Below are 26,898 nucleotides of genomic sequence, written 5' to 3'. Positions count from 1 at the left end.
AGTAAAATCAAGAAATGCAGCCTATTCCAAGGTAGAGTAACTCCACATTTGTCACTAGTGATTTTATTTGATCATTAGCAGTCCTACAAGTTAGAAGGCAAGACAGAAATGAACAGTGAATGCGAGAAGATTTGGAATGTAACAATTTATTGGGGTTCATTTTTTACTTCCCCATTTCTGGCATTGATACAATATTCAAGAGCAGCAGAAAGAACAAAATGTACAAGAATACAAGAGTAATTAGCAGAACCCCCTGCAAAACCTGGAGCAAGCCACTTTTCTGATGGAAGTGCCAGTGGGAAGGGCAATTCAATCACTCAACCCACTATGCTTCCCACACATCCACCCTAGACAGTTTAGCCAGCTGAGAACTGGATTTTAAAAGCAACCAAGCAAATGCAAACACTATATTTAATAATGAAGACTTATAAGACAAAAATAATAATAGATAACACTTCATTCGTGCACAATTGTCTCATTAAATGCATTTTTTCAAAATAAAAAAGTTACCAGATATATATTTAGCAATTGGTTTTTAAAGCCTATTTTGTATGCCAAGAGGCAAGAACTCAACAACTTCGGCTCACCCTTTCACAAATTTAGCATAAAGCCTCAACTTTGCAAAAGTTAAAAGCACAGGCTTTCAATGAAGCACTCATATTCTGAAGTTCTGTAAGGCCAGAGTGAGTGCTAGTATCACACAGAACTCCCTTATATCATACAAGGGTCTCAACTTCACTAATCTTCTGTGTGATCATATCATGAATCAGCATCAGATTTGGCAAGGTTGAGGCCTGGCATTGGCAAATGCAAGGTTGAATGCAAAAAGGGAGCAAGCACCAATTCTGTACAATCTTGCAATTTTCTATGTGAAAGTGAAAGGTTCTTCTTCAAGACAAGTGACAGAAGGACAACTACATAGAATATCAAGTGGTTTGGATATTTTTTGGGGGGGGCGGGGGAGGCATCAGAATTACAGTAAAACCACTGCTGGAATTATTTATGCCAGGGTGGCAGCAGTAACTATCATGAAGCAAATTTGATGTCCTTAAGAAGTTCCTACTTTCTGATAACCACTTGGCTCTGTACCATTCATCCCACAATACATTCACATATTTTGCCACCCTCCCTTTACAGCTCACTGATTTTTCCCATTATTTGCATTTCAGGTCTTACAAAGAAAAGATATCTTCAGAATTAAAATGACCTCATTACTGCCAGCTTAAGAAGAATAGCTACCTTGCCACAGAGAAGTGTCTATTGAACACTACAGGACAAACTACCACTGGTCACACATGAAACCTACAAGCAGCAGTAGAACTGGTGCTTATTTGCTTGGTTCAATGGAACAGTCCAACAGCAACATGACTGGGTACTGTATTTCCAACACTGGAGTTTCCCCATGGTGTTCCAATGATCAAGAATGTTAAAAAAAAGTGTTGACTTCATATAACTCTTTCCAAGACATGGCAATCGAAAGACTCCTGCTATGCTCTTTAATGACAGGTCAATTCCTGCACATCATTCTTGTGGCTGAAAACAGCACGAAAAGCTGGTTTTCTAAGAGCCTGGGATATACACTGAATATGGGGTCCAGCAGAAAATATGAGAGGAGACCCCATTTAAAATTGCAAGATACTTCATACTCAAGGCTCCAATATGAGTGCTGAAATGTTACTTAAAGCATGTGCTTCTAACATTTTTAAGTGCTCTGCAAAACAAGTGTGGGTTTTCAGAATGTTACATTTAAGTTAATCTGTAAAATATCTTTTACTACCTATTGCAAACAAGACAGTTCTTTCATTTCTTGGGTTGGATACAGGATCTGCCTTCCATTAGAGGAAAGGACCTTCAGCTTATATCTGTAGCCAACTCTCTATACTCCTTTGTAGTCCTCTATTCTGTTGCTCTGCTTATCCATTTAGTGCTACACATACCTATTTTCTGGTTAAGAATATCATGCTCCTCTTTTCTCCATTTCGGCTGCCTTTACCATTTTACTAAGCAAGTAAAACAGCACTATAGCTTTCTTTCACTCTTGCAAGCAAAGAATGTGATGACTGTTCAAACGCTATCTGCATTGCTTCTGGGTTGATGCCAGATATGGCGCATCCCTTAGGGAATATATTAGATTGACAGGGAGTCACCAAGGTCTAAGCACTTCTTGGCCGTGCCCCTTCCTTGTAAAGAAAAGAACTCTTGGGAGCCTTAGACAATGTATACATTTTTCTTTCCACCCACCTGGTATTTAAGGAATAGACAACATAACCAAATAAATCCTAGAATTCTAACAAACCAGAGGGACCAACCTGAGCTCTCTAGTCCCTGTAAATTCTTGCTATAGTGGGGCATGAGGGCGGTCAACCCAAGGAGTAATCAATTAGTGTAATCTTTAGATTCTGTGCTATTTATACATGTAGCATGCAACAAGAGCCAACAATGGAGGTAGCAATATGATATGGATTAGGATGGAGAACCCCTTTAAGCCCAAGGTCCAAATTCTGTCTGGGAGAAAGTTTCAGGGGCCACATTTCAGCTATGGGTAACACTGAAGGAAAAAGGAATGGGGTAAAAATACCAGCACAGTGAAGCATAAAGCTCTTACTGCAAGTAACTAAGCCTTAGGAAAGGCATTTCAACATTTCTTAATAGAGGATAATGTTCCACAAAATATGGAAGACCACCAAGCAATTGGTGGTTGGAAAGAAAAGGATGGAGCTGGGGGAAGGAGTGTGATCACGTGGGATTTTTACTCCCACTCCTGAGGTTTTGCACCCCTCATGCAAATAACTATTGGCCTAACTTTGTAAGGTCTCATGTAATGAAGCAGCCCTGAGATCACATCACTTTCATTAAGAAGTTCCTTTTCCTTGACACAAATTAAATTTTAATGAAGACAGAACATGTTTTGTGGTTCTAAGAATATTCATATATAAATAACTCTACAAAAAGGTCATCTAGACTTTGCCCTCATCAAAAGTTGCAGTATGCCTAAGTTATGCAAGTTAAATACATTTGCATAATTTACTTACTTGGTATATTTTATTCTACTTTTGTTTGCCACTGGGAGCTGAAAGAGCAACAGTGCAGCCATAAGGTTGGAATCCAATGTTCAAAAAGAGAAAGAATACAGTCTTATGCTAAATTCAAAAACCTATATTAAAATTCTACCCTTACAGAATCTATATAGCCCTGGTCCTTCAATCTGTAATGATGCCATGTCTGAATACATACATGTACATCAGTTTCATACCTACCCCTTCTCAGTTTCTTGGAAAATCCTTTGGTTGACTCTCTCAAGTGAAATAGAAAGGAAACTGATAAGGCAACTAATCATTCAGAACATGGTTAAGGGCAGAAAAATTACTTTGGGAAGGGATCACAGCTCAGTGGTAAAACAAACCACATCTTTTACAGGTCAAAAGGGCCCAGACTCATTCCCTAGCATCTCCTATTAAGGATGGGAAAGATATGTCTCTCAAAGCCAAAGAATAGCAAATACAGGGCTGGAGGGACCAAGAAAAATATAAGGTGCTTCATATGCTGTTCTTAGGTCATGCACTTAACCACGTGGAAGGAATCTGGACAATCATCTCTATGCCAATAAAAGCGGTGGAACTATGAAGTGGGTCAGGACAGAGAGTAGGGGAGGAGACTGAAAGTAAGTCAGGGCTGTTCTTCTTGCATCAACTTGGAGAACCAATCACATGGGGAAGGAGGATACATCAACTCCAAGCGTGATTTCTGTGGGTTCTCAAAACCTGAACTAGTTAAAAACTAGCATATCTACTGGGAACGTATTAGGAGAGAATATAGTCAAGGCTGCTCCCAAACCCTGAAAACAGCTTTACAACAGCAGCCTCCCCACTCTGCATCACCACCACTTCCTCCCTGTTTTAGCTGGGGAACAGGAAATTTCCAAAAAGAAACTAAGTGGCCTGTGGATCTCAACATTCAGGCTTTCCTAATTCTCAGCATTATGGTCCTGCTACTGGCCAATGCTGTCTTTGTTTAACACAAAGCACAGTGGCAAGTTATTTATACATATAAAATATACACACAAAGTTCATATACGTATAATAAAAAGAAAGTAAGATCCTACCCTTGCACCATAAGTGGACAGGGAAAAAAAGCAGCAAAGCAAGCAACACTGGAGCACAGGATGCACCAGACAAAACAGTGCAAGGCCTCAGGACCAGAGGCAGGGAGGGAACAGACAATAGCAACATGAAGGCTCATACAGAGGGGCTTGAGCACTTAATAGTAAATCCATTCCAGGTCTATTACCGTCCCTTACTAAAGCCCTAAAAGGAATTCTATACCTGCTAGGTTCAAGGGATACCTCCCAACAATTCTTCAGCAGAGACAGTATCTGGCACTTATCCTATTTACTTTCCTCTTCCATCTCAGCTGCCCAAAGAGTTGATTGCTCATACAGCCACAAGCCACATAGGAGGTGAAATGCAGAGAATGTTGCAAAGCAACTGATCCTCTGCAAAACACAAAAGGCCAAAAATGGGTCCTTGTTGACTAGGATATTCAGCTCAGATAACACTCATTTTATAATGGAGGTAGGATTACAGACAGGACACCCTTTCTTCGTCTCTAGAGGTCTAATTTATTGAGCAAGAAATGCAAATTCTTTTTCAGAGATGAGAGGCGTAGTATTTGAGCAACTGTACCCAAAATCACAAATCTGGTTTGTTGTACTTGTATACTGCCCACTCCCTGTAGATATTAGCATAGCTATCAACAGTCATTTATAAAATACAGGTGGGCACACAAAGGAACACAGGCTGGAAGTACCACTGAATGAGGATATCATAGTTCAATGAATAAAGAATAGATGAGAAAAAAGAGTTCCCCTAATAGTAAACAGATAAAAAAGCAAACTCTGCCCAAACCTGAACATTCCTCTAGTAAGGGCTTTGCTTTCTTGGAGATAAATTTAATATTCCTCCCTAATGTTGAATTGCCCTTTCACCTCTGCCTTGCTGCTAGCAGTAAACAATTAAGAACATGGAAGCAAAGATGCAATTTTGCATTCCAGAAAGTTATTTCCACAGAAACTAAAGAATACTGCATACAGAGGAGTAGGGTACTTTCTTGCTCCATTAACAACTGCTGTCCTTCATCCCCCTTGCTCCAATCTGAACTCTATAAACATCAGGAAATTGTTTGAGCTGCACCCAAATAGCTTGCAAAGCATTCAACACATCTGGATTACAGGGATTTCCTGATAAGGTTGAAGACATCATCTCAAAATGAAATGGGGACATTTCCCAGATGGCATAGGCGCAAGTAATAAGCAAACTCTTACTTGCTCATGTTAAGCTTGTTTGAATCAGGAGAAAGAACATTAAGCTATTTGCTTCTAATCAGCACACATAGGTAACTTTGGGCAGTATTTACACCAGCTGTCTCAGGCCACATGCTCTTTTTCATGCATGAAGAAAACAAGAACCCTTCCTCTAACACATTAATCTGGAAGGTCTCCCTTGCTGCTTTCTCCTGCATCTCTCTGGGGCAAGAAGGAAAGCAACAACTGCAGGCCAAACTACTAGTTTTAATTGAATGTTTGCTATCTTTGGAAAAGCCTTATCTTTTCTCCTGACCTAGAAAGGCTGATACATGGATGTGGAGGATGTAGAGTGAGTTTGGTTAAAGGCATTTTTTGAATGCTGATCCAAGTAAGCACTGAAACTGACCTGTTGATGAATAAAAGCACTTTCTAGCTTCTTTGCTCCATAGCTGCCTAACACATGCTTCTTGCTTGTCAGAGATCCTAGATCTTACTGAACAGCCACAAAGCAGCAACATGTTCCATATAATTCAGTAGGTCTCACCTCAGAGGTTATCATGATGTCCACACTCTTAACCTGCACTAGCAAGTTAATAATAAAATGCCATATAACCCATCTGACAAAGCTTTGACAGAATGAGGCTAAACTCTGGCTCTATTGTATCTAGGGAGGGAGGGCAGGCAGGCATTCTCCCTCACCTCTCAAGTTAAGGGTAGCAGAGAGAAGAAAAATACATTTTTCTAAGATACAGATTTGCTTCCTCTGCTCTGAAATGGCTGCTCTTCTCACACTCTTTGCTTACCCAGTTTGAATGATCTGAATACCACCCTCCCTATCACACACTAATACTAAAAATACTCTCTTTAAGGACCAGCTAATATCACTACAGTTTGTGCAATCACTGCATTTAATAGTTTTAAATTCTCTATCCTCCTCTGTCAGTAAAAATCTCATTACTTTTTTTTACAAAAAACTTTTCCTTTTTTTCTTTTTTTCTTTTCTTTTTTTTTGCAAAACTAGGCTTTTCTTCCCCCTCCCCCCTTTCATCAAACTCTCTTCTCTAAAAACGAAGGACAACAAACATGGCACAGACAAAGACTATTCCCCTGGTTTCCCCACACACAATTCGTATGCCATCTTTGAACAAAGTGTGTGTACAGAATGTCTCTAATCCTCTATCACAAGCAGAAATATTTATAGAAATTCAAGAAAACCTGCCATAGCGCAAGTCACTAAATTATGATAGCTCTCTGTCACCCTCTAGTGGCTGTACTGTGGTAGGGGCCATGGTTGCCACTTAACAGGAAAGATCAGCACAATTTGCTTTTGGAATGTGTAGGCCAAATGGGAAAATTCTAAAGCAAAAAGAACCAACCTTGCATTTCAGCACAGCACACACCAATCCTTCCCCTCAAGAGTAATAATACCCCTGGAGAAAGGAAAATGTTCAAGTCTTTTGGAGCAAATGAGCTGCCAGGCTGATACAACCCTCACAGTAACGAACTTCCAGCAAAGTTAATTAGGGGCTGGGGCTGTAAATTGCAAAACAGCTGAACTCACAGTCAAAATAGCAGACTTTTATTTGTGATCAGAGTGGCTCCTGATGCTATGCAGACTCAAGTATCCCATAACTGCAGAATAATTTATTCAAGCCCACATCTGTAGCCTGATCATTATGACACAGTCACCTGGTAACAAGGATACAGAAAATGCAGCCACTATCGGCACAGCACCAGGCTCTGCTCTACTCAACTGGCTCCTCAATATCAACCTGCCAGGGAATAGCTCTTAACTTGCCTTCACCTCAGGGAAAACCCTTTAGGGTGCTTCTTGACAGAAATCTCAGCTGTAGTTGAATCAGCACATGACAGCTATGAGCCAGGCAGGAACTACCAACAAATTCCACTAGCTGCTACAAACAGGTGGGCAAGAAGGATCAGAAATGATGGCAGCTCATCAGCCACAATTGCACTGAATGCCTGAAGTTACAGACATTTTGATGCATTTCCTGTAGTGTCACCATGGCAATGCAGGAGTTACTATGTGCGTAACCATTTTTAATTCAAGCATTGTGATTTGAGTCCTAAAAGGCTAAGGCTTCTACTAGCAGATGGACAGTCCTCTTTCACACAGAGGCTGCTTCACATATTATGGGAAAGATGCTTTCCTGTTCATTTATCATGTATAATACTAGGAAACACTAATACGTAGAGGAAACCACAAGTCTGAAGACACACAATCAACACATACCCAGTGCTTTTAGCCAAATGCACCTCCTGAACATCCCTCCAAAATGTGTGCCCCACCCTCTTGTTAAAGTGGTCATGAGGGACAAATGGGAAATTGTCTTTGCCATACCATGTGAAGCCACTTCTTCCTTATCCTGCACTATTTTCACTATACCATCTCTCTTTTAAGGATGAACTCTGCTAGTGCTCTGCTCTATCCTTTTTACAACACTGACAGGATGAACAAAAACAATCAGCCTGATGCCCTTGAAAGGTACATTTAGAAGTCAGCTTCTAAAGGGCAACAGTTTTACAAAATATGTAAGGAAGGCAAAAGACCTACTCTATGGACACCCACAGAAGCCAAAGTGGCAAGAGACTTGAGGAAGGGGGATGGAGGAAATCAGCCAAGAGAACATGTGCTAAAATATCTGAAGAATTTCCTATTAAAATTCCCTTTATATTTTCCATCTACCTCTTCAAATATTAGACAAATTTCAAAACAAAACACCACACAAACATACCAAGCAATCTCAAAACATGATTGACTAGTATGCACCCATCCAGTATAATAATTCCTCTCTTGCAGCTTCATAAAATAATTCTATTTTTCTCCTTTAAAGTCTTTTCTTTAATACAAGTCTCCCTGCTTACCCACCATTATACATCTTTACCCTCAGCCCAGCCCAGCCCAGCCCACCCACATTTGAAGCTACAGCCATTAAAATAAACTCCCATGAAAAAGCCTCCCACTTCTTTTGAGGCAAAGCAATGATATAGCCTGTTTCACTGAACCCATGAAAGCAACAAACAGCTGTTTCAAAATATGCACCTGTGGAATTGAAGAAAGCCTTGAATTTGTATATAAGTGGAAGAAGTGCAGAAGTACATAACCTTGCACCCTGTGTAAATTTCTCTGGTTTTGAAATAGTTTTTAAAAGACACAAAAGATGTTGCATGGTAAGAAAAAGGACAGCAACATTTTGAATCATATGTCTTAACTATTAACTACACTCAAACTGTCACAGACAATCACATTGTTTAACAGTATACATTTTGTTTTTGGTAGGCATCCCTATCTATAGACACTCATATAAGCTTATTAATAAGGGATCACTACGCATCACCTTTCAATTCTCTATCTGGCAATAAAACCTGTGCCTAGTTTCTTCTAAAGCACAGATGTAGCCAAGTGGATGAAGCTGATGAAGAAAGGTGGAGCAGCTTTCAAAGACAGAAGGGTTAGGAGAGAAAGAAGAGGAAATCTTTCCTAATGTAAAATACTGAAGAGGTCAAAGCACCCCACTTGTTAAAAACCTGTCAATCAAGCAAAAATCACAATAGTTGCAATACTTACATGAAATGATAAATAATTCAACTTAAAAAACAAAAATAAAATGAAAGAGCACACTAAGCAAGCCCTTGGAAGTAGAAAGCTTAACACAGGAATACAGGGAAGAGAGATGCCATTAAGTACTGGATTTAGTTATTTCAATGACAGCATTGCATGCAGACAAGCCCTTAAAAGATCATCAACTCAAAAACATCCCTTCTCTCCACAGTGTAACAAAGTTTACCAATAGTATGACAGGCAACACTACACACACGTGCGCGCCACTGGAAACAAAACAGAGGCACATAAGGAGGAGAAGGGAAGTTGTGGAACATAAATTGACAGAAAAACCATGAAACAGGAGGTTGCAGAAATGACTTTATCTCTGCAATGACTCTTGGACATCATTATATTAGTTCATAGTTATTATTAGCTTATGGGCAGTGGTGGGAAGATAGCAAAAGCAGCCACATTTTTACTAGCTTTCAAGACAAGGTATTAAGGTTTCATCAGAATGAATTCATAAAAAACAAAGTGTTGTGGACAGGTAGATAGGAAGGAGAGGCAAACATACACTGCAAATGCATGCCACACATACATACCAAGAGCTAAGAAACACAGAAGAATTTACAATAGGTTCTTAGCACCTTTGGTTGGCAACAGTAGAGGCAGACTGAGACCCTGGGAACTGAAGATGGGAACATTCTCCCATCTCACTTGAATGTAGATGAGGAAAAACATAAGTAGCAAATACTTTTTACCTTTTGGAAGGATAATTGAATTATATTTACCAAATCAAAATAAGATTGGTGGGTTTCATACCACTGCACAACATTTCCATCTCTCCCATACTAGGCAGACATGGAGTTCCTCTCTTTTTTTTTCTTTTTTTTTACAGTTAGTAGGTTTCAGAAGTGGGACTCAGATGCCTCAGATATAAGGAAAGGGAAGGAAGAGCAGCAGACAAGACAGGACAAAACTGGTGACTTAATAAGTCTGAAGCAGCTCTGGCTTGACCAAAAACCATGCAGTGTACACTAGACAGAGAAATAGTTCAAAGCAGATGGGAGGGGGATGCGAGGGGAATACACCCAGGCTGACTACAAAGGCTCCCAAAATTACTGAGACCCCTGTGACACCTTAACACCTAATCAACTGCTTTAGTGCACTACAGCCCACAAAGCATATGCCATAATAAATGTGTATGTCTTTGAAATGCTTTTGCTGCAACAGACTAACATGGCTCCCCCCTCCCCCCTGGAAATGGTCACATGAACCAAGTTAGCACCTCTAATATACACAAAAAGGAAGAATGTGAAGGAGCACACTGAAAGTTTAAGACACACACATCCACCTAAAACTTTGGTAGCGGCCCCTCCCTTCTGCATAAATGTTTATTCTTCCTAGGGCATGGTCAATATGAGCCATCTTACCCAAGCCACAGATATAGGAGAAATGTGACATGGATAGAGCTGCACAAAATTGAAAACCTGGGGTACAAGCTCATCTTTGTATTTGGCCAAAGGATCTCATTTTTCATTAAAGAGAATGGAGGGAAAAAAATAAACCCTCATTTAAACATCCACTCAAGTTCTTATTTGCCAACCTCCAAATCAGTGCATCATAATCCTTGAAGACAAAAGGGGAAACATATCCCGTTGTAAACCCTAGCAGCTGTGATATTTGGGAATTTCAAATACATCTATTCCCCTCTAACACCACTTTAACTTCCAAGCAAAAAGAGAAAGAATGGATGAGGAGGAAAGGAAAAAACAGGCATTCACACCATGCATGTTCTTGCAGTACAGCCTCCCTGTCCCATCCCCCTCCCACAACCCCAATGAAAGAGGAATTCAGCCTTTCATTTACTGCCTCCACCACCACCTCCAGCTGCTGCCACCTTCTCAAAATCCTCTGCATTGCAGAATTCTTTGATGGTGACTGTCAGGAGGTTGCTGGTGACATCAGTGACCACCACGTTAGAGCAAGGGGACATTTCAGGGCGCCAATCACCAGCCTCCTGCTCTGGATCAGAAGAGGATGGAGATGATGGCATCTGACCCCCACTGCCTCCTCTAGAAGGAGACCGTTTGCTGGTGGCTGCTGACTCAGGTGGAATTGACAGATCAAGGACCTCTGACTCACGCCAGTCAGGAATGGCAGGACTTAATGTCTCAGGAAGCAGCTTTGGTGGAGAATCATCAGGATCAGATGAGGAGTGTGGAGCTGGTGATGGGCAGTCAGAGGAGCTGGAACTGCGGGCATCATAGGCAGCAGAGCCCATGAGGCCACATGAGGCACCTTGAGAGCCTCCTGCCTCTGTCTTGCCCTCCAAGGATGGAGATGGAGTAGATGACTTGTTGTACAGAGGAAAGCCTCCAAATTTCATGTGACGGATCTGATTGCGAAGCATGCTCTCACTGAACTTCTTGCTCTTGCCAATTACACGGTTGCGCGAAGGAATCTTGGGCCGTGCCAAGCTTCCTCCCCCACCAGCTTTTCCACCTTTATCAATGACCTTCAGGTTGAGAATGATGCGGCTGCGCTTAGGCTCACGAGGCTTCACCTTGCGGTTGATGATACGGACGGTCTCTGAAAAGGGAGATACCGGAGGGCGGATGCCAGTGCCCCCACCTACTCCACTATTCTGGGGATCTGGGCGGGGCAAAGGGCGCCGAGACATACGGTGGCATCGCCGGATGTCCTTCTTGAGCCGATGCACAGCAGCACTCGAGTGAAGTTTAGGTGAAGATGTGCTAGAACCAGGCTTGACAGAAAAATGTACATCCCCAATGTGTAGGGCCTCCGCCTGGGCCCGAGCCTGCAGTGGGAGGGGGAAAGTGGAAAAAATTGAGTTAGATTGGAATATACTAAGCTATAAACTATGGTTATGCAAAGAACGTTTAGAGGAAGCAGAGTCTAAGCTCTGCATAAGCCTGAAATTCAAATTCAGCATGTTTCTAAATGAATTGAGTGTTTTGCTCAAGTTTAATCTTGCCTGTAAATGATATTGCCTGTGAGCAGAGAAAGCCCTGTCAGGATCTATAGTACCTTTGTAGTCTCTTGCTGGGTTCTCACATCATGACAAGCAACTTGCTGTGGTTACCAGTTTGTGGGTTTTTTACCTCAATGTGCCAGAATGATAATCAACCTCATGGTAATAATCTTCATCCCTCCCGTCTCTTTTCTCTCGGTCCTCCAAGTGGTATCCCAGGGGACACTGTGGGAAAGACTAAGGCTCCCCTCTTGGACAGCCACAAACACAAGCCAGCTTTGGTTCACTGTGGCTAGAAAGCAGTCTCTGTTGTGCCATCAGGGCTCATGCCCTGAAGTACAGCAGAAAGGACAAGGATACACATCAGGCACTCTTGCTGTCAGCTCCAGTGGGAACTGCTGGAACAGAAGGAGAGGCTGCCTAATTTATGCTCAGGCAAAAGAGGGCAGAAATCAGCTTGGATAGCAGTACGCAGGTGGATGTTGCACTGTTAAACTGATTTCCCAGCCTCCCATACACATGAGAGAGAGGGATGAAAATTGGCTGGGCAGCACTGCCCCTAACCAGGCATTGCTACCGAGCTGATTCCCATCCTTGTGAGAGGCTCCCCTCAGGTGTGCATGGGGAGCAGCAGCAGAGGAATCAGCTGAACAGTGTTACCCCGACATGAGCACCATCACCCAGCTAATTCTCACCCTTTCCACTCAAGTGTGCGGGAGGATGGTAGGGGAAGCAGCTAGTGCCGCTTGTTTTTGCAGCACCACCCAGCAGGTCAACCAATCCTGCCTCAAAGAAGATTTTTAGGGCAGGAGGCAGGCAGAGCAGGGATGCTTCTGGCAGCTGTCAGTGATGCTCTCTGGCTAGCTGCTCAGCAAGAACAGTAATGGGCTGTTCTTGCCAAGCAGTTCTCTGGTTCCAGCCTTTATACCCCAAACACCACAATGTTTTGTGTTTTCCAGATTTCTGGTAATGTAACAAGCCATCATGGTACCAAAAAAAAAAACACCAAACAAACCATAGAATAAATGTCACTTCTGTCTGTTGTGTCTAAAGACCCAATATAACAGGCTGAAATATTAAGTTGTGATTTGGACAATACAACAGACCAATAATGGTTTTAAAACAGCACCATGACTTGTTATGTAGTACAAACCCAGCCTCTCAAAGTTATGTTATACTTAGAATACTGGGACTACTTAAAACATTTTTAAAAACTTAGGAAAGTGCTATTCTAAGTTATGCCCATTCATTAACCTTGCAGCCAGATAGTTAATGTTGAGACCATTCATTTAGCAGAGTGTAGTGGAATGAAAGTTAGAAGTAACCAACATTTAATCAAGGTATTTGCAACCCAAGATCACACCAATATAAACCAGCCCATTGCATTACCTTCGCTTACTTCAAGAAACGGCTTTTTAGAGCACAGTCAGCTACAAAACAAATTTCATTTGACAATCAGTAACATGCACATTTCCTAACATAATTTAACTGAACATAGGAAAAAAGAATGTCACATGCAATATGTAAGACAAACTACAACAGGCTTCAGAATAAGATTCTGAACCTCAGATTGAAATTCTTACTAAAAAAAGGAGATGCCTGGTGCAAGACATTTTAACCCACCGATTCATCAGGCCAGGTTACATGATCAAACAACCTACTGTGGGTTATTTATTTAAGCTATGGTGGATTGCAGAACATATTGGTGACCAGTTTGAATATTCAAGCTGTGGCTTGTCATGTCATCCAAACCCAAGAACCATAGGTTATGTGAGGGTTAAAGAGCCCTTGCATAACCCTAAGAAAGGCCATAGGTTCTTCAAGGCTTGTTAATTCCCAGTTTGTACTTGACAGTCTTGTGGCTTGAATATTTAGGATGACAAAAGCAGCTACCACAGTTCACTGTCAGTCTCTCAGACTTATAATTAAATAAACAAAGGACACTGACATGCTTGAGAGAAAGGAACATTTCTGGATCTACAAATATAGAACTCTTCATATGGCCTTAACTTAGATAATAATTCATAAGCTTTATACTACTCTTAAAAAAGCAAGTTGTGAGGAATTTCTTCTCCTCATATTCCAAACTAATACTACTCTTTGGTATCCATTTAACATCATAGCTACTGATGACAGTGGAATCCAAAAAAATTAGCATTAAATATATTTTGAAATCGTTCTGTTATTACATCTGTCTATTTTTGAAGCATTCCCTCTGGGCAAATACCAAGTTTTTTCTTCATTTTTTTAAACATTAGACTTTAGCCAACTTGTATGAACTGATCTCTCATATTGCTAAGAAGATTAAATAGAACGTAGGAAGTAATGCGTTTATCACTCAGGCTGAATACTGAATATTCACCATAGTACTAAACCTATATTTGAGTGTACCATTTCATGGGTCTCATGTAACTGAATATCTCTCCATATGGAAAATTCTCTCTCCACAGAAAACCTGGTATCAGGGAGAACAACTCTAGATTAGCCAAATTACAAGACATGCAAGTGCACGTGCTTCTTCCCCTCTCCACTTACTTTATATTGTTAAAGTTGTCTTGAGCAGTAATTGAAAAATGAAAGGGGGGGAGTAGACTGTTTAACCTTTTCCTTTCTTGCTGCTTGATTTGCTACTGTTGCCTTTATGAGTGGAAGAATATTAGGCAGGTACTTTATTCAGTTGCTCTTTCACTCTTGTTTGCAGCCCCTTAGGCTGCTTTAAAAAAACAGTAGGGAGGAAAAAGAATCACAGAAATTAACAGCTGGTTTGCCTTTCAGTGAGAACTTGGCATAGTCTTGTTGAAAATAGTTATTCTAGCAGTCAGAAGGCCAGATTATGGGCCCTTAAAGGTAAAAGGTAAAGGTTTCCCCATGACATTAAAGTCCAGTCATGTCTGACTCTTGGGGGTGGTGCTCATCTGTTTCCTAGCCGAGAGAGCCAGCGTTTGTTCGCAGACAGTTTCCTTGATCCTGTGGCCAGCATCACTAAACACTGAAGTGCACAAAATGCTGTTACCTTCCCACTGAAGTGGTACCTATTAATCTACTTGCATTTGTATGCTTTCAAACTGCTAGGTTGGCAGGAGCTGGGACAGAGTACAGGAGCTCACCCCGTCGTGCAGATTCGAACAGTCACCCTTTCAATCAACCAGTCCAGCAGCATAACAGTTTAAACCACTGCGCCACCTGCATCTCTCTTCAATTCAGATACCCATCCCCTATCTCTGCCTTCAGTATTTATAAAGTTAAGAAATGAAATATTCAGAAGTAACTCAACAGTGCCCCTTAGAGTGTCTGTTAAGTTAGATGCCACTGAGCAATTTGAATTTCTTTCCCCACACATACCCAAAACCAGTAAGCGTTTTTTATATAAGGTGTCGACAGGTTCAAACCAGCTGTGGACTTTTGAGATGTACATTTAGAGTTCCTACATAGCTGAGCCTAACCACTAAGTAATTTTCTGATTTGCTCACTAGTCTTCTGACATCAGAAATGGAAGCTACAGCGTGATTGGCCAAGATAACTTTGGGGCCAACTTTAACTGAACTAAGTTTGAAATCCTTCCAAATACCAAAATCAAGGCCAATATGCTCTTTTTCACTCTGCAACGAATTCTACATATGCCCTGGAATCCAAGAACATGCAACTAGCTAAATCAGTTTACTTTTGGGATTTATCTATGTGTAAGAGAGATTGCTACCCCCCCCCCCAATAAACTTTATTTCAGAGCCACCGCCCATGCACTTTGGACATTTGCCTACACAGTTTTTTGAGGGAAATATTGGTTTTTATTTTTAAACATTAATCATATGATGGGCTGCATAGTTACTCCACTCCCAGGATTTTTGCAAGATTTTGTTAAGGTCTATGTTTCTGGGATCACTGCCTTGTCGTGGCAAAGGGGCCTGCGCAGCTCAATGAAGCTATGAGCTATGCCATGCAGGGCCACCCAAGACGGACAGGTCATAGCAGAGAGCTCTGACAAAATGTGATCCACTGAGAAGGAAATGGCAACCCACTCCAGTATCTTTGCCATGAAAACCCCATGGACAGTACCAAAAGGCAAAAAGATATGACGCTGGAAGATGAGCCCCTCAGGTTGGAAGACGTCCAATATACTACTGGGGAAGAGCGTAGGCCTAGTACTAGTAGCGCCAGAAAGAATGAAGCGACTGAGTCAAAGCTGAAAGGACACTCAGTTGCAGATGTATCTAGTGGTGAAAGGAGAGTCCGATGCTGTAAAGATCTATATTCCATAAGAACTTGGAAGGTAAGATCCATGAATCAAGGCAAGTTGGATGTGGTCAAACAAGAGATGACAAGACTGAACATCGACATCTTAGGAATCAGTGAACTAAAATGGACAGGAATGGGTGAATTTAATTCAGATGACCATCAGGTATACTACTGCGGGCAAGAATCCATCCGAATACATGGAGTAGCCTTCATAGTCAATAAAAGAGTAGGAAAAGCAGTACTGGGATACAATCTTTTAGCCGAGAATGCACCGGGGTTTTTTACATGTTTTTTTTAATTGCTATATTATTATTATTTATGTATGTTTTTATGTATTCTTTGTGAGCCGCTCCCGAGGCTTTGTTGCGATGGGGGCGGCATAGAAATGTTTTAAATAAATAAATCTCCAAAATGACAGAATGATCTCAGTTCGAATCCAAGGCAAACCATTCAACATCACAGTAGCCCAAGTCTATGCCCCAACCACTGGTGCTGAAGAGGCTGAAGTTGACCAGTTCTATGAAGGCTAGGTGACAACACCTTCTAGAATTAACACCCAAAAATAATGTCCTTATCATCATGGGGGATTGGAATGCTAAAGTAGGAAGCCAAAAGATAACTGGAACAACAGGCAAGTTTGGCCTTGGAGTACAAAATGAAGCAGGGCACAGGCTGGTAGAATTTTGTCAAGAGAATACAATGGTCATAGCAAACACTCTTTTCCAACAACACAAGAGATGACTCTACACATGGACATCACCTGACGGTCAACACAGAAATAAGACTGACCATGTGCTCTGCAGCCAAAGATGGAGAAGCTCTATACAGTCAGTAAAAACAAGACCAGGAGCTGGCTGTGGCTCAGATCATTAGCTTCTCGTTGCAAAATTTAGGCTTAAATTGAAGAAAGTAGGGAAAAGCACTAGGCCACTCAGGTATGACCTAAATCAGATCCCTGATGAATATACAGTAGAGGTGACAAATAGATTTCAGGAATTAGATCTGATAGACAGAGTGCCTGAAGAACTATGGACGGAGATTCACAACACTGTACAAGAGGTAGCAATTAAAACTGTCCCAAAGAAAAAGAAATGCAAGAAAGCAAAATGGCTGTCTGAGGAAGCTTTACAAATAGCTGAGGAAAGAAGGGAAGTGAAAGGCAAGGGAGAAAGAGAAAGATACACCCAACTGAACGCAGAATTCCAGAGAATAGCTAGAAGAGATAAGAATGCCTTCTTAAATGAACAGTGCAAAGATACAGAAGAAAACAATAGAATAGGGAGGACCAGAGATCTCTTCAAGAAAATTGGAGATATGAAGGGGGAACATTTTATGCAAAGATGGGCATGATAAAGGACCAAAATGGCAGGGACCTAACAGAGGCAGAAGAGATTAAGAAGAGAGGTGGCAAGATTATACAGAAGAACTATACAAGAAAGAGCTTAACGTCCCTAATAACCACGATGGGGTGGTCACTGACCTCGAGCCAGACATCCTGGAGTGCGAAGTCAAATGGGCCTTAGGAAGTCTGAGCAGCAACAAAGCTAGTGGAGGTGACAGTATTCCAACTGGGCTATTCAAAATACTAAAGGACGATGCAGTAAAAGTGCTACACTCGATATGTCAGCAAATTTGGAAAACTCAACAGTGGCCACAGGATTGGAAAAGGTCAGTTTACATTCCCATCCCAAAGAGGGGCAATGCCAAAGAATGTTCAAACTACTGCACCATTGCACTCATTTCACATGCTAGCAAAGTGATGCTCAAAATCCTACAAACTAGGCTCCAGCAGTATGTGGACTGAGAGCTACCAGAAGTACAGGCAGGATTTCGAAGAGGCAGAGGAACTAGAGATCAAATTGCCAACATACGCTGGATCATGGAGAAAGCTAGGGAGTTCCAGAAAAACATCTACTTCTGCTTCATTGACTATGCTAAAGCCTTTGATTGTGTGGATCACAACAAATTGTGGCAAGTTCTGAAAGAGATGGGAGCACCAGACCATCTTATTTGTCTCTTGAGAAACCCATATGCGGGTCAAGAAGCAACAGTGAGAATTGGACACGGAACCACTGATTGGTTCAAAATTGAGAAAGGATTTCGGCAAGGCTGTATACTGTTGCCCTGCCTATTTAACTTACATGCAGAGCACATCAAGAGAAAGGCGGGGCTACATGAAGCACAAGTTGGAGTTAAGATTGCTGGGAGAAATATCAACAACCTAAGATATGCAGATGAGACCACTCTCTTGGCAGAAAGTGAAGAGGAACTTAAGAGCCTCTTGATGCGGGTGAAGGAGGAGAGCACAAAAGTTGGCTTGAAACTCAACATTAAGAAAACTAAGGTCATGGCATCCAGTCCTATCGCTTCCTGGCAAATAGATGGGGAAGAAATGGAGGTAATGACAGATTTTATTTTCCTGGGCTCCAAGATCACCACAGATGGGGACTGCAGCCAAGAACGTAAAAGACTCTTGCTCCTGGGGAGGAAAGCTATGGCAAATCTAGACAGCATATTAAAAAGCAGAGACATCACCCTGCCAACAAAAGTGTGTATAGTCAAGGCTATGGTTTTCCCAGTTGCAATGTATGGCTGTGAAAGTTGGACCATAAGGAAGGCTGAGCGCCAAAGAACTGAGGCCTCTGAATTGTGGTGCTGGAGGAGACTCATGCAAGTCCTTTGGACTGCAAGGTGATCAAACCAGTCAGTCCTAGAGGAGATCAATCCTGACTGCTCTTTAGAAGGCCAGATCCTGAAGATGAAACTCAAATACTTTGGCCACCTAATGAGAAGGAAGGACTCACTGGAGAAGAGTCTAATGCTGGAAACAATAGATGGCAAAAGAAGAAGGGGACAGCAGAGAATGAGGTGGCTAGATGGAGTCACTGAAGCAGTTGAAGTGAGCTTAGGTGGACTCCGGGGGATGGTAGAGGACAGGAAGGCCTGGAGAAATGTTGTCCATGGGGTCGCGAGGGGTCGGACACGACTTTGCAACTAACAACATGTTTCTGGGTTTTATATAAGCCAGAATTCAGCTTTGCTTTATCTAATTTTCCATTAACATTATAAATGAATCAGAAATTTTAAAACAAACTACTTTGTTAAACAAGCCAACAAAACAAGCTCAGGTTTGTTGTTGGCTTGTTTATTATATGACTAAAGTTTCTCTGGTTCAGACATAATGATAAGTTTCTGCTAAAGTGAAACTGAGTTCTGGTTTATTCTTCCTCCTCGCTGCATGGAAAGGAGGGATAGCACATGAGGTCAGGGCTACACAGGTACCTTTCTGTCATGGGTTTGCAATATATGTGAATACGCCCTAATGAGTTGGAAGCGGCATCAAATCCCACAGAAAAAAGAGCTCCTTCAGTCTGTGTGAGGCTTCTTGCCAAGCACAGGAATTTTCCTTGTGAGAATCAAGAGATTATCTTCATTGATTTCCTGGTGCAATCCTCTTCCCCTATCAAAAGTCTATTCCATAGGCTTGGGGAAACCAAGTTGAAGGACAAGAAAATCAGGAAAGAGTCTCTCCCCAAACCTCACCTTCCAGCAGAAGAAGAGTTATGGAGAGAACTCTACTCAAACACTGCCCCTGCTGAAGGAATAAAGTTTGAATCTAACCCACAAAGTCACAAATACTTTTTCTCATAATATTCCACTTGTCCTTTCTAACACAGGGATAATAGAAGATCAACTGCACCGTTACACCTTGAAATGCCTATTTTTGTAAATATTCAAATGGTTAATAAATTTTCCAATTCTTCTTCAAACATCGCTATTCTATGACAGTATAGTTTAAATCCATATTATTGGTAGATTAAAATATAAGTCATAAATTATATTTTTGAGTTTTACTTATTTGAGCATACAAATATCCTCCTTTTAATTTAAAATGAATACCCCCACTGAATAACACCTATAGTAGATATTGAATACATTACATTCTGCCTAATTAAACAGGCCAATTGTTTATTATGTCAATGAAGCCAGGATATTTTTATCCAATTCTTGCAACAGCAACTGGTGATCTACCACCATTTTTTTTTTTAGCTCAGTTATGCTCAATGAGCTTTTCCCACCATCTGGTGCCCACATTAAGAACTGCAAGCAAATCACACTCTTCCTACCTACTTGTTCCTAAAGCTACAAGTACAGAAGAAAATACTTTCTCATGTAAAACTTTAAGAACAAATTAAATTAATCCCAGAATCATAGAATAGAAGAATTGGAAGGGGTCATGAAGGCCATTGGGTCCAGCCCCCTGCTGTTTCAGGACACCAAGTTACACCATCCCACTCAGATGGCTGTCCAGTTTCTAATTTTTCATAGCATTCTGTTAGGCTAAAGAGCAATTATCCAGTCAAGCAACAAGATCTCAAAACAGACAACCCCACCAGAAACATATTGTCTTATGGATCCCTACTTTCTGTGCACCTCAACACCCTACTCATTTCCAAATACTCTGATTCCTCCAGTGTTTAATTTTACAACCCCAGATTACTAACAACACACTTGATAAAGGCCTATATGCTAAAAGTAGCCCCACAAAATAAGATAACAGAGAACAAAGTTCCAAAGATATTCATTCAGTAAGTAGACTGCCCCAATGTATGTGATCAGGAGACCCAATTTCAGAAAATTTATCCAAAATAAACAATGTACCACAAAGGTGTGAGTGTCTGAGTATGTATTCTTTACTGAACTTTAAAAATGGCTTTTCAAACTCAGATCACCCCCCCTCAAAAAATCAGTCAAAATACCAAAAAAAAAAAAAAAAATCGGCTATACACATTCCTAAAGGGCACTGATTGTCTACACCAGTGATGGCGAACCTATGGCACACGTGCCACAGCGGGCAAGCAGAGCCCTCTCTGTCGGCACGTGAGCTGTCGTCCCAGCATCGCCCCAGCAGCCGAGCAACAGATAACAGTGCACGCAGGGGCCATGCGCAAGCTCATAAAGGAGTAGCAGTGCCAGGCAATGACATCACAAGCTGCAACTCATTAGCCACAACTTGTCCGAGCTTTTGCATGGCCAGTCAGTGTGCTGCCAAGGATTTATATATATAGTTGCTTGGACTGGCTGTGAGTTGCTTTTTCTAAATGAAAACCTCAGTATTCAGGTTTTATTGCAGTGTTGGCACTTTGTGACAAATAAGTGGGTTTTGGGTTGCAGTTTGGGCACTTGGTCTCTAAAAGGTTCACCATCACTGGTCTAGACTCATTCTAGCATGGGTTCTGCCCTGACTGGAACAGATTCAACCTTGGTTGCGCTGGGGTATTCTTTTTTGGGACGCAAGGAGAGTGGCTGCTACTATTACTTTATCTCACAGGAACTTTTGAAACCACTGATCATGGCATCCTCCTGGATCACTTCTATGAACTGCCAGCATGATTCTGTGGTGGCTCTGCTACTATCTGCAGGGCGAATTCCTGAAAACAGTTATGGGGGACTGTATGCCAGCCTCCGTCAGTTTTCCTGCAGGAAGCTCAAATGCTGTTTACATGAAGCTTCTAATGACTGGGTTGATCCCCCAGCAGTGACTGAGCGCTATCAGTATTCTGATGATACTGAAGTCTATTTTCCCCTTATATCTGAATCAGGAGAAATCACAACTTAAATCACGGTTTGAATGCAGTGGTGGACTGGATGGCATCTGGTAAGCTGAATCTGAATCTCATAAGTTACAAGCATTGTGAGTAGTTCCCAGTCCAGGAATTAGGGAAATTATCAGCTCTGGATGGGGCTGTACTCCCCCTGAAGTAAGAAGCTCCACCCTTATCCACTGCTGTCCCTAGAGCTCAAGTGACCTTGACAGCCAGGACTGCCTATGCAAGTTTAGGCTAGTATAGTACACTTATTCCTGGATGTGGATACCCTAGCCATTGAGATCCATGCATTGGTAACTCAAGACTAGGCCACTGTTGTACATTCTATGTGGGGCTGCCCATAAAGCTGGTTCAGAAGCTGCAGAATGCGAAAACTATATTATTGACTGTGGTGTCCCACTGTGCACCACATATTATGCTAATATTAAAGGATCTATGCTGGCTATAAGTCTGCTCACAAGCAGGATTTAACATCCTGGCATTAGTAAACAAAGCCCTATTCAAATCAGGGCAAAGTTACCCCAACATCTCCCTTTGTACCACCGTAGCAGGTAACTGCATTCTCAAGAGAAGGCCCTATTGTCTGCCATGACCTATGGATTTTTGTCTGATGACGATAGTGGTACCTTCCTTGTGGAATGATCTTCCTTCCAAGGTATGTCAGGCCTCAACTCCAGCATCTTAGGCATTTATTGAAAACTTACCTGTTTGCTTTGGCTTTCCCCCAGCCATGAACTATCTTTGAACCAGCCTGATTATACCACTGTGAATATGTCTGCCTGTACACACTCTTTTTGGTTTATTATTCTTTTGTGAACTGCTTCAAGGTTCGTTTCAAAAAAGATGCAGTATATGTTAACATAATATTAATATATTCATCACTTCCTATCTACAGTACAAGAACAAGTTTACAGTGATAATACATAATGGTAGTGATGTGAAGCATGAGAATTGTTCTACTACTTAAATTCTGCAGAAATTTTCATAAGCTGATTGATGAAAATTAAAGTATGCCACTTACAAATACCCTTTTAAGCGAAGAATTAAGATGGGATTCTTTTAAAGTGTTATTTACTATATGCAAGTAAAATAACATGATAAATGTGATCTCTCTTGAACAAGGATGGGCAGCTCATGGCCCTTCAGATGCTTTGGTTTAGAGCTCCCATCAGCTCTAAGCAGCATAACTAATGTTAAAGGATGACAAGAATTGTTGGTCAAAACATCTAGACGTATCAAAACAGTTTCCCACACAAACTGAAAATGTCCAAATGCTGATTTCCAATTCAATATTTACTGGAAAACCCACTACTTAATGGGAGATATTGCAATACACCAGTATTAATAAGGGAAGGATATTATTCTTGTTAATAAAGTGGGACTGCATAGCTTTTTCCGAAAAAAAAAAGTTAAAATCCTCAAGTCCCCCCTTTTGGGGTTTCTACCAGCTTGAAAGTACCAGAGTAGGGGTCCTCTCACCTCAGAATTATTCCCTGTCCACTTGTGAATAAAACTGCTACAGCAGGACCCCAAAATTGTAATTTAATTATGGAATTTTGGAAGATGAAAAGTAAGATTGATTTTAAGTGAAGGAGGAAGTATCACTTGTCAAGACATGCAGTTACTCCCCTTATTTTTCTGTAGACCACAAGCTAGAGCTTGCAAGCTGTGAATAGGAAATTCCCAAGCGAGTTCAAAAACTGTTGCTTGCTGCTGACCACCTGATTAAAGCTTTATGGCTCATATCCACCCACCTTCTCATTTATTATTTATATGATGTTCCAGACTCACATACTTTATACGCAAAGGAGTTTTTCAGTACAAAGAAGGAATGCACAAGTACGGCACCATAACATAGCAAAGTGACCCTGTATTTTGTGCCCAGAGAACAGATGGGGACAAAGAATAAATATATATATACATGTGTCCAAAGTATTTATGTATCTGCTTTCTCAAGGAACCCAAATGTTTCTTGGATTGTAATTGAAATGGTAATAAAGTCAGGCTGAAAGTCTGGCATAGATTCAGCTCAGTTTTTCATACTGCAGAGAAATCTATTCAGTCTGTGCATCTAATTTTCTTCAGGTTAGAATCTGTAAGGGATGGCATGCTATAACTAATTTAGACTGCAAATAGTATATCTTCCTCTAAAATCTCTATAAACATGTGTACTAAACCTCTACACTTTCATTTGGAATTCTTTTCTATAATATGCAAGACAATTTTCCTACAGAAATCTTACAAAACTGTGATCTGATCCAACCATGGCATGTAGGGGGTACAATATTATTTAATACAGGAATGGTCCATGGACAGAATCCTGCCATCAGTGCAATTTCATTTAGTCAAAATCAGATTTATCCAGATTCAATCATAGTATGATAATGTTTGCCCACAGCTTCACTTACTAAGAAAACGTTTTCAACTTGTAAGTAATGTGGGTCACTGTTTAAAGATTTACTTCCTATTTTATTTTGTATGCATATTTGAATGTACTACCATCCCTGAGTACAGGTCCATAACTATGAATTAACTTTTACTACTACTTGGAGCCAACTTTTATGGAGTTTTGAAGGAATCTATTTCAGCAACCACAGCTCTGATCCCCAAAGCCCTGCATTTTATTTATTTATTAAAACATTTTTATGCCGCCCCATTCGCCGAAGCCTCGGGACGGCTCACAACAATACTGCATGAAGTACTAAGTGGTCCCCCAAGATATACTAAAGTCCCTATTCCTACTTTACATCAAAGGCCAGGAATTTCTGAATCATTACCATCAAGAGTTTGTGAAAACATCCAGCTAGTTTCCAAGTAAAACCAATAATTAGATCACCATTATTATTGTTATTATTAATATTTCTATACAACCCAAAGCTGAAGCTTTCTGGGTGGTTCACAACATTTAAGTCACCCATCCACTTTTCAAGCAGTCCTGGCCCTGCTGAGCTTCCAAGATTTAGCAGATCAGGTACTTCATACATGCAAGTCAAATTTTAGAAATGAGCGTCTTTGCAAATAATGAATAACACACTACACCTTTCACTGAGAAGCATGCTGAAATGTTCCTTAAGCTTCTAGGTCCAAGCATCAAGTTATTAGGTAATCAGAGTTTTCCTACTTCTGAATTTCAGAATTCACATGAACAACAGCTTCTGATATTAAAACATCTGAAAGTAACACTAATGAGAACAAGAACCAAATCCCACTCTGCCTCTCATACACCAAGCAGTATCCCAGAAAGACTAGGGGAGTGTACACACACCTGTCACTTTTTTAACAGCCAAAACTAAGATAGAATCCTCCCCAGTTGCTCTTGGTGCTGCAATATTAGTAGTCGCAAACAAGAATTACATTGAACTATTTAGTCTAAAATGGTTTTTTTGGGGGGGATATGTAAGAGGGCAATCAAGGTATAATAAATCTTCAGATGTTATGTTTAAGATCAACATTTCTTCCCTCAGTCATTTCATATGGACACAGATACATTCTTATTCTTCAATATACTTTGAGCACAAATCAATAAGATTTTAAATACTAGTAGTTTGCATACTCTATCTTCAAAGTTCCCTTCAAGTTCTAGAATACTGAAGCCTTCACACACCTGTTTAAAAATGTGGTACGATCGATCTTTGGAGAATTTTGAACTTTCAGACAGAATATGACAATTGTTGCTTTGCTAGGTAAACCCACTTTTTCAGGTCCAGGAACCAACAAAGTTTAGAACACTAGCAGCTTTATTATTTTCAATGCTAAGGTGCTTGATTTTCAATGAACAAAGGTCTATTTGTCAAGTGGTAATAAACATATTGACCACAACACTGGACAAATATACAGGTCTTCAGATAGATGTATTACCTGAAATTCTGTCTCTAGAGAGTACATTCAGTGACAATGAAGTCAACAGAGACACCGACAACAAACTCATGCTCTTTCAATAATGTAAAGCATTCGTTGGTTATACATCACAAACTGCCTATGATTCCTTCATTTCCCTAATTCACCATTGCCACTTTTTAATTTTATTTTGCTTTAGAAAAGTAAGTGGATGTTTAATCACTTTAAAGTTGTCGGTTCATGGTACCCTAAAACAGTTTGATTACAACAAAATTATTAAAATGAGTTACCTTCAGCAGAAAAGTTTTAGGCTTCGGTCCTCTCTTCTTCGGTCCATACAGCTCACGTTCACGTTCCCTGAGTGGAGGGAGAGGGAGGAAATTAAATGCTTTTAAAAGAAGGCAACAACTTCTTTTAAATTTAAAAAAGGTATTTTAACTTCTCAACAGCTGCAAATGACACTGCAGTACTTCCTCACTCCCCCCCTCCTGTCAGAATCGAACTTACAACTTACTTTTGCTCGAAGGCTGCAATCAGACGGGAATCCAGGATGTTCTCTTCAGGTTCCCAAGTGCTGTACCTGCAGAGGTGTGCAGACCGGAACAGTTAATAGTCACAAGCAAAAGAAGTGTATTAGGCGGGGGGGGGGGCAGATTTTAAGTGCATGTTGGGGAGCTGTGGTGGGGGTTGGTCAGAAGGAAAGGCAGGAGACACAGAGAGAACGCCACCGTGTGTCTGTGCAACCAGAGAAGGGACGCATAATATTAGCCCAGCAAGAGGCCCAGGAGGCGGGAACGGGCTTCATGCATGCAGACGAAGAACGAGAGACGCCAAGGAACTCACTTGATGGCCCAGCCTTTCCATTTCACCAGGTATTCGATGCGTCCCTGCAAAATACGGGGAATTGACGGAGAGGAGTGAGGGTGGGCGAGGGAAGAGAAGGGAGCAAGAAAGGCAAAACGGGGAGGGGGAGAGGTAGAGACGGGAGCAGGTTAGAGAGGTGGCAATGGCAGCCAACCCCAGCCAAGGCCTCCTTGCTGGCCCGCCGCTCACCTTTCGGATCCGCCGCTTGATGATGGATTCGGCCGCGAAGACCCGCTCGCCCACTGCAGAGAGCTCCATCTTTGCTCAGCCTCAGCAGCAGCAGCAGCGGCGGCGACGGCGGCGGCACCCACAGCCCATAATAATCCCGCCCGCTCCCTCGCCTTCCCTTCCTCCCTCCTCAGGGCTGCCTGACTGACTGACTGGCTGGCTGGCTGGCTGAGGCGGGCGGGCAGCTCTGCCGTTCCCGCGACAGCGGCTCGAGGGGCTGGTTTTCAGGCCGTGAACGCGCACGCGCGCTCGCGGGCAAGCGGGCACG

General features: G+C 41.4%; 1 protein-coding gene across 2 annotated transcripts; it reads right to left on the bottom strand.

Annotated features, from left to right (window-relative positions):
- Positions 1-130: 130 nt before the first annotated feature.
- On the bottom strand, positions 131-26,880 carry CBX6 (chromobox 6). Of its 2 annotated transcripts, none has more exons than XM_044441137.1 (5): positions 26,592-26,880; positions 26,382-26,425; positions 26,053-26,118; positions 25,829-25,895; positions 131-11,685 (listed from the first exon to the last, which is right to left on the bottom strand). In XM_044441137.1, the coding sequence occupies exons 1-5, from the start codon at positions 26,658-26,660 to the stop codon at positions 10,726-10,728; spliced, it is 1,206 nt and encodes a 401-aa protein (XP_044297072.1). In that variant the 5' UTR covers positions 26,661-26,880; the 3' UTR covers positions 131-10,725. The 2 variants fall into 2 exon arrangements, with proteins under 2 accessions (XP_044297072.1, XP_044297073.1); XM_044441138.1 differs by having other exon boundaries at positions 131-11,631.
- Between the last annotated feature and the right edge of the window lie 18 nt (positions 26,881-26,898).

Source organism: Varanus komodoensis, unplaced genomic scaffold (assembly GCF_004798865.1).
Source record: "Varanus komodoensis strain SLA01 unplaced genomic scaffold, ASM479886v1 scaffold39, whole genome shotgun sequence".
Taxonomy (NCBI): Eukaryota; Metazoa; Chordata; class Lepidosauria; order Squamata; family Varanidae; genus Varanus; species Varanus komodoensis.
This window is presented reverse-complemented; position numbering and strand designations above follow the sequence as displayed.

Bases quoted from the DNA above. Each gene is read 5' to 3' on its own strand.
- CBX6 (XM_044441137.1), bottom strand. From the start codon at position 26,660: ATGGAGCTCTCTGCAGTGGGCGAGCGGGTCTTCGCGGCCGAATCCATC. The intron at 26,426-26,591 runs GTGAGCGGCGGG...CGTATTTTGCAG, and splicing joins TCAAGCGGCGGATCCGAAAG to GGACGCATCGAATACCTGGT. The intron at 26,119-26,381 runs GTGAGTTCCTTG...ACACCTCTGCAG, and splicing joins TGGAAAGGCTGGGCCATCAA to GTACAGCACTTGGGAACCTG.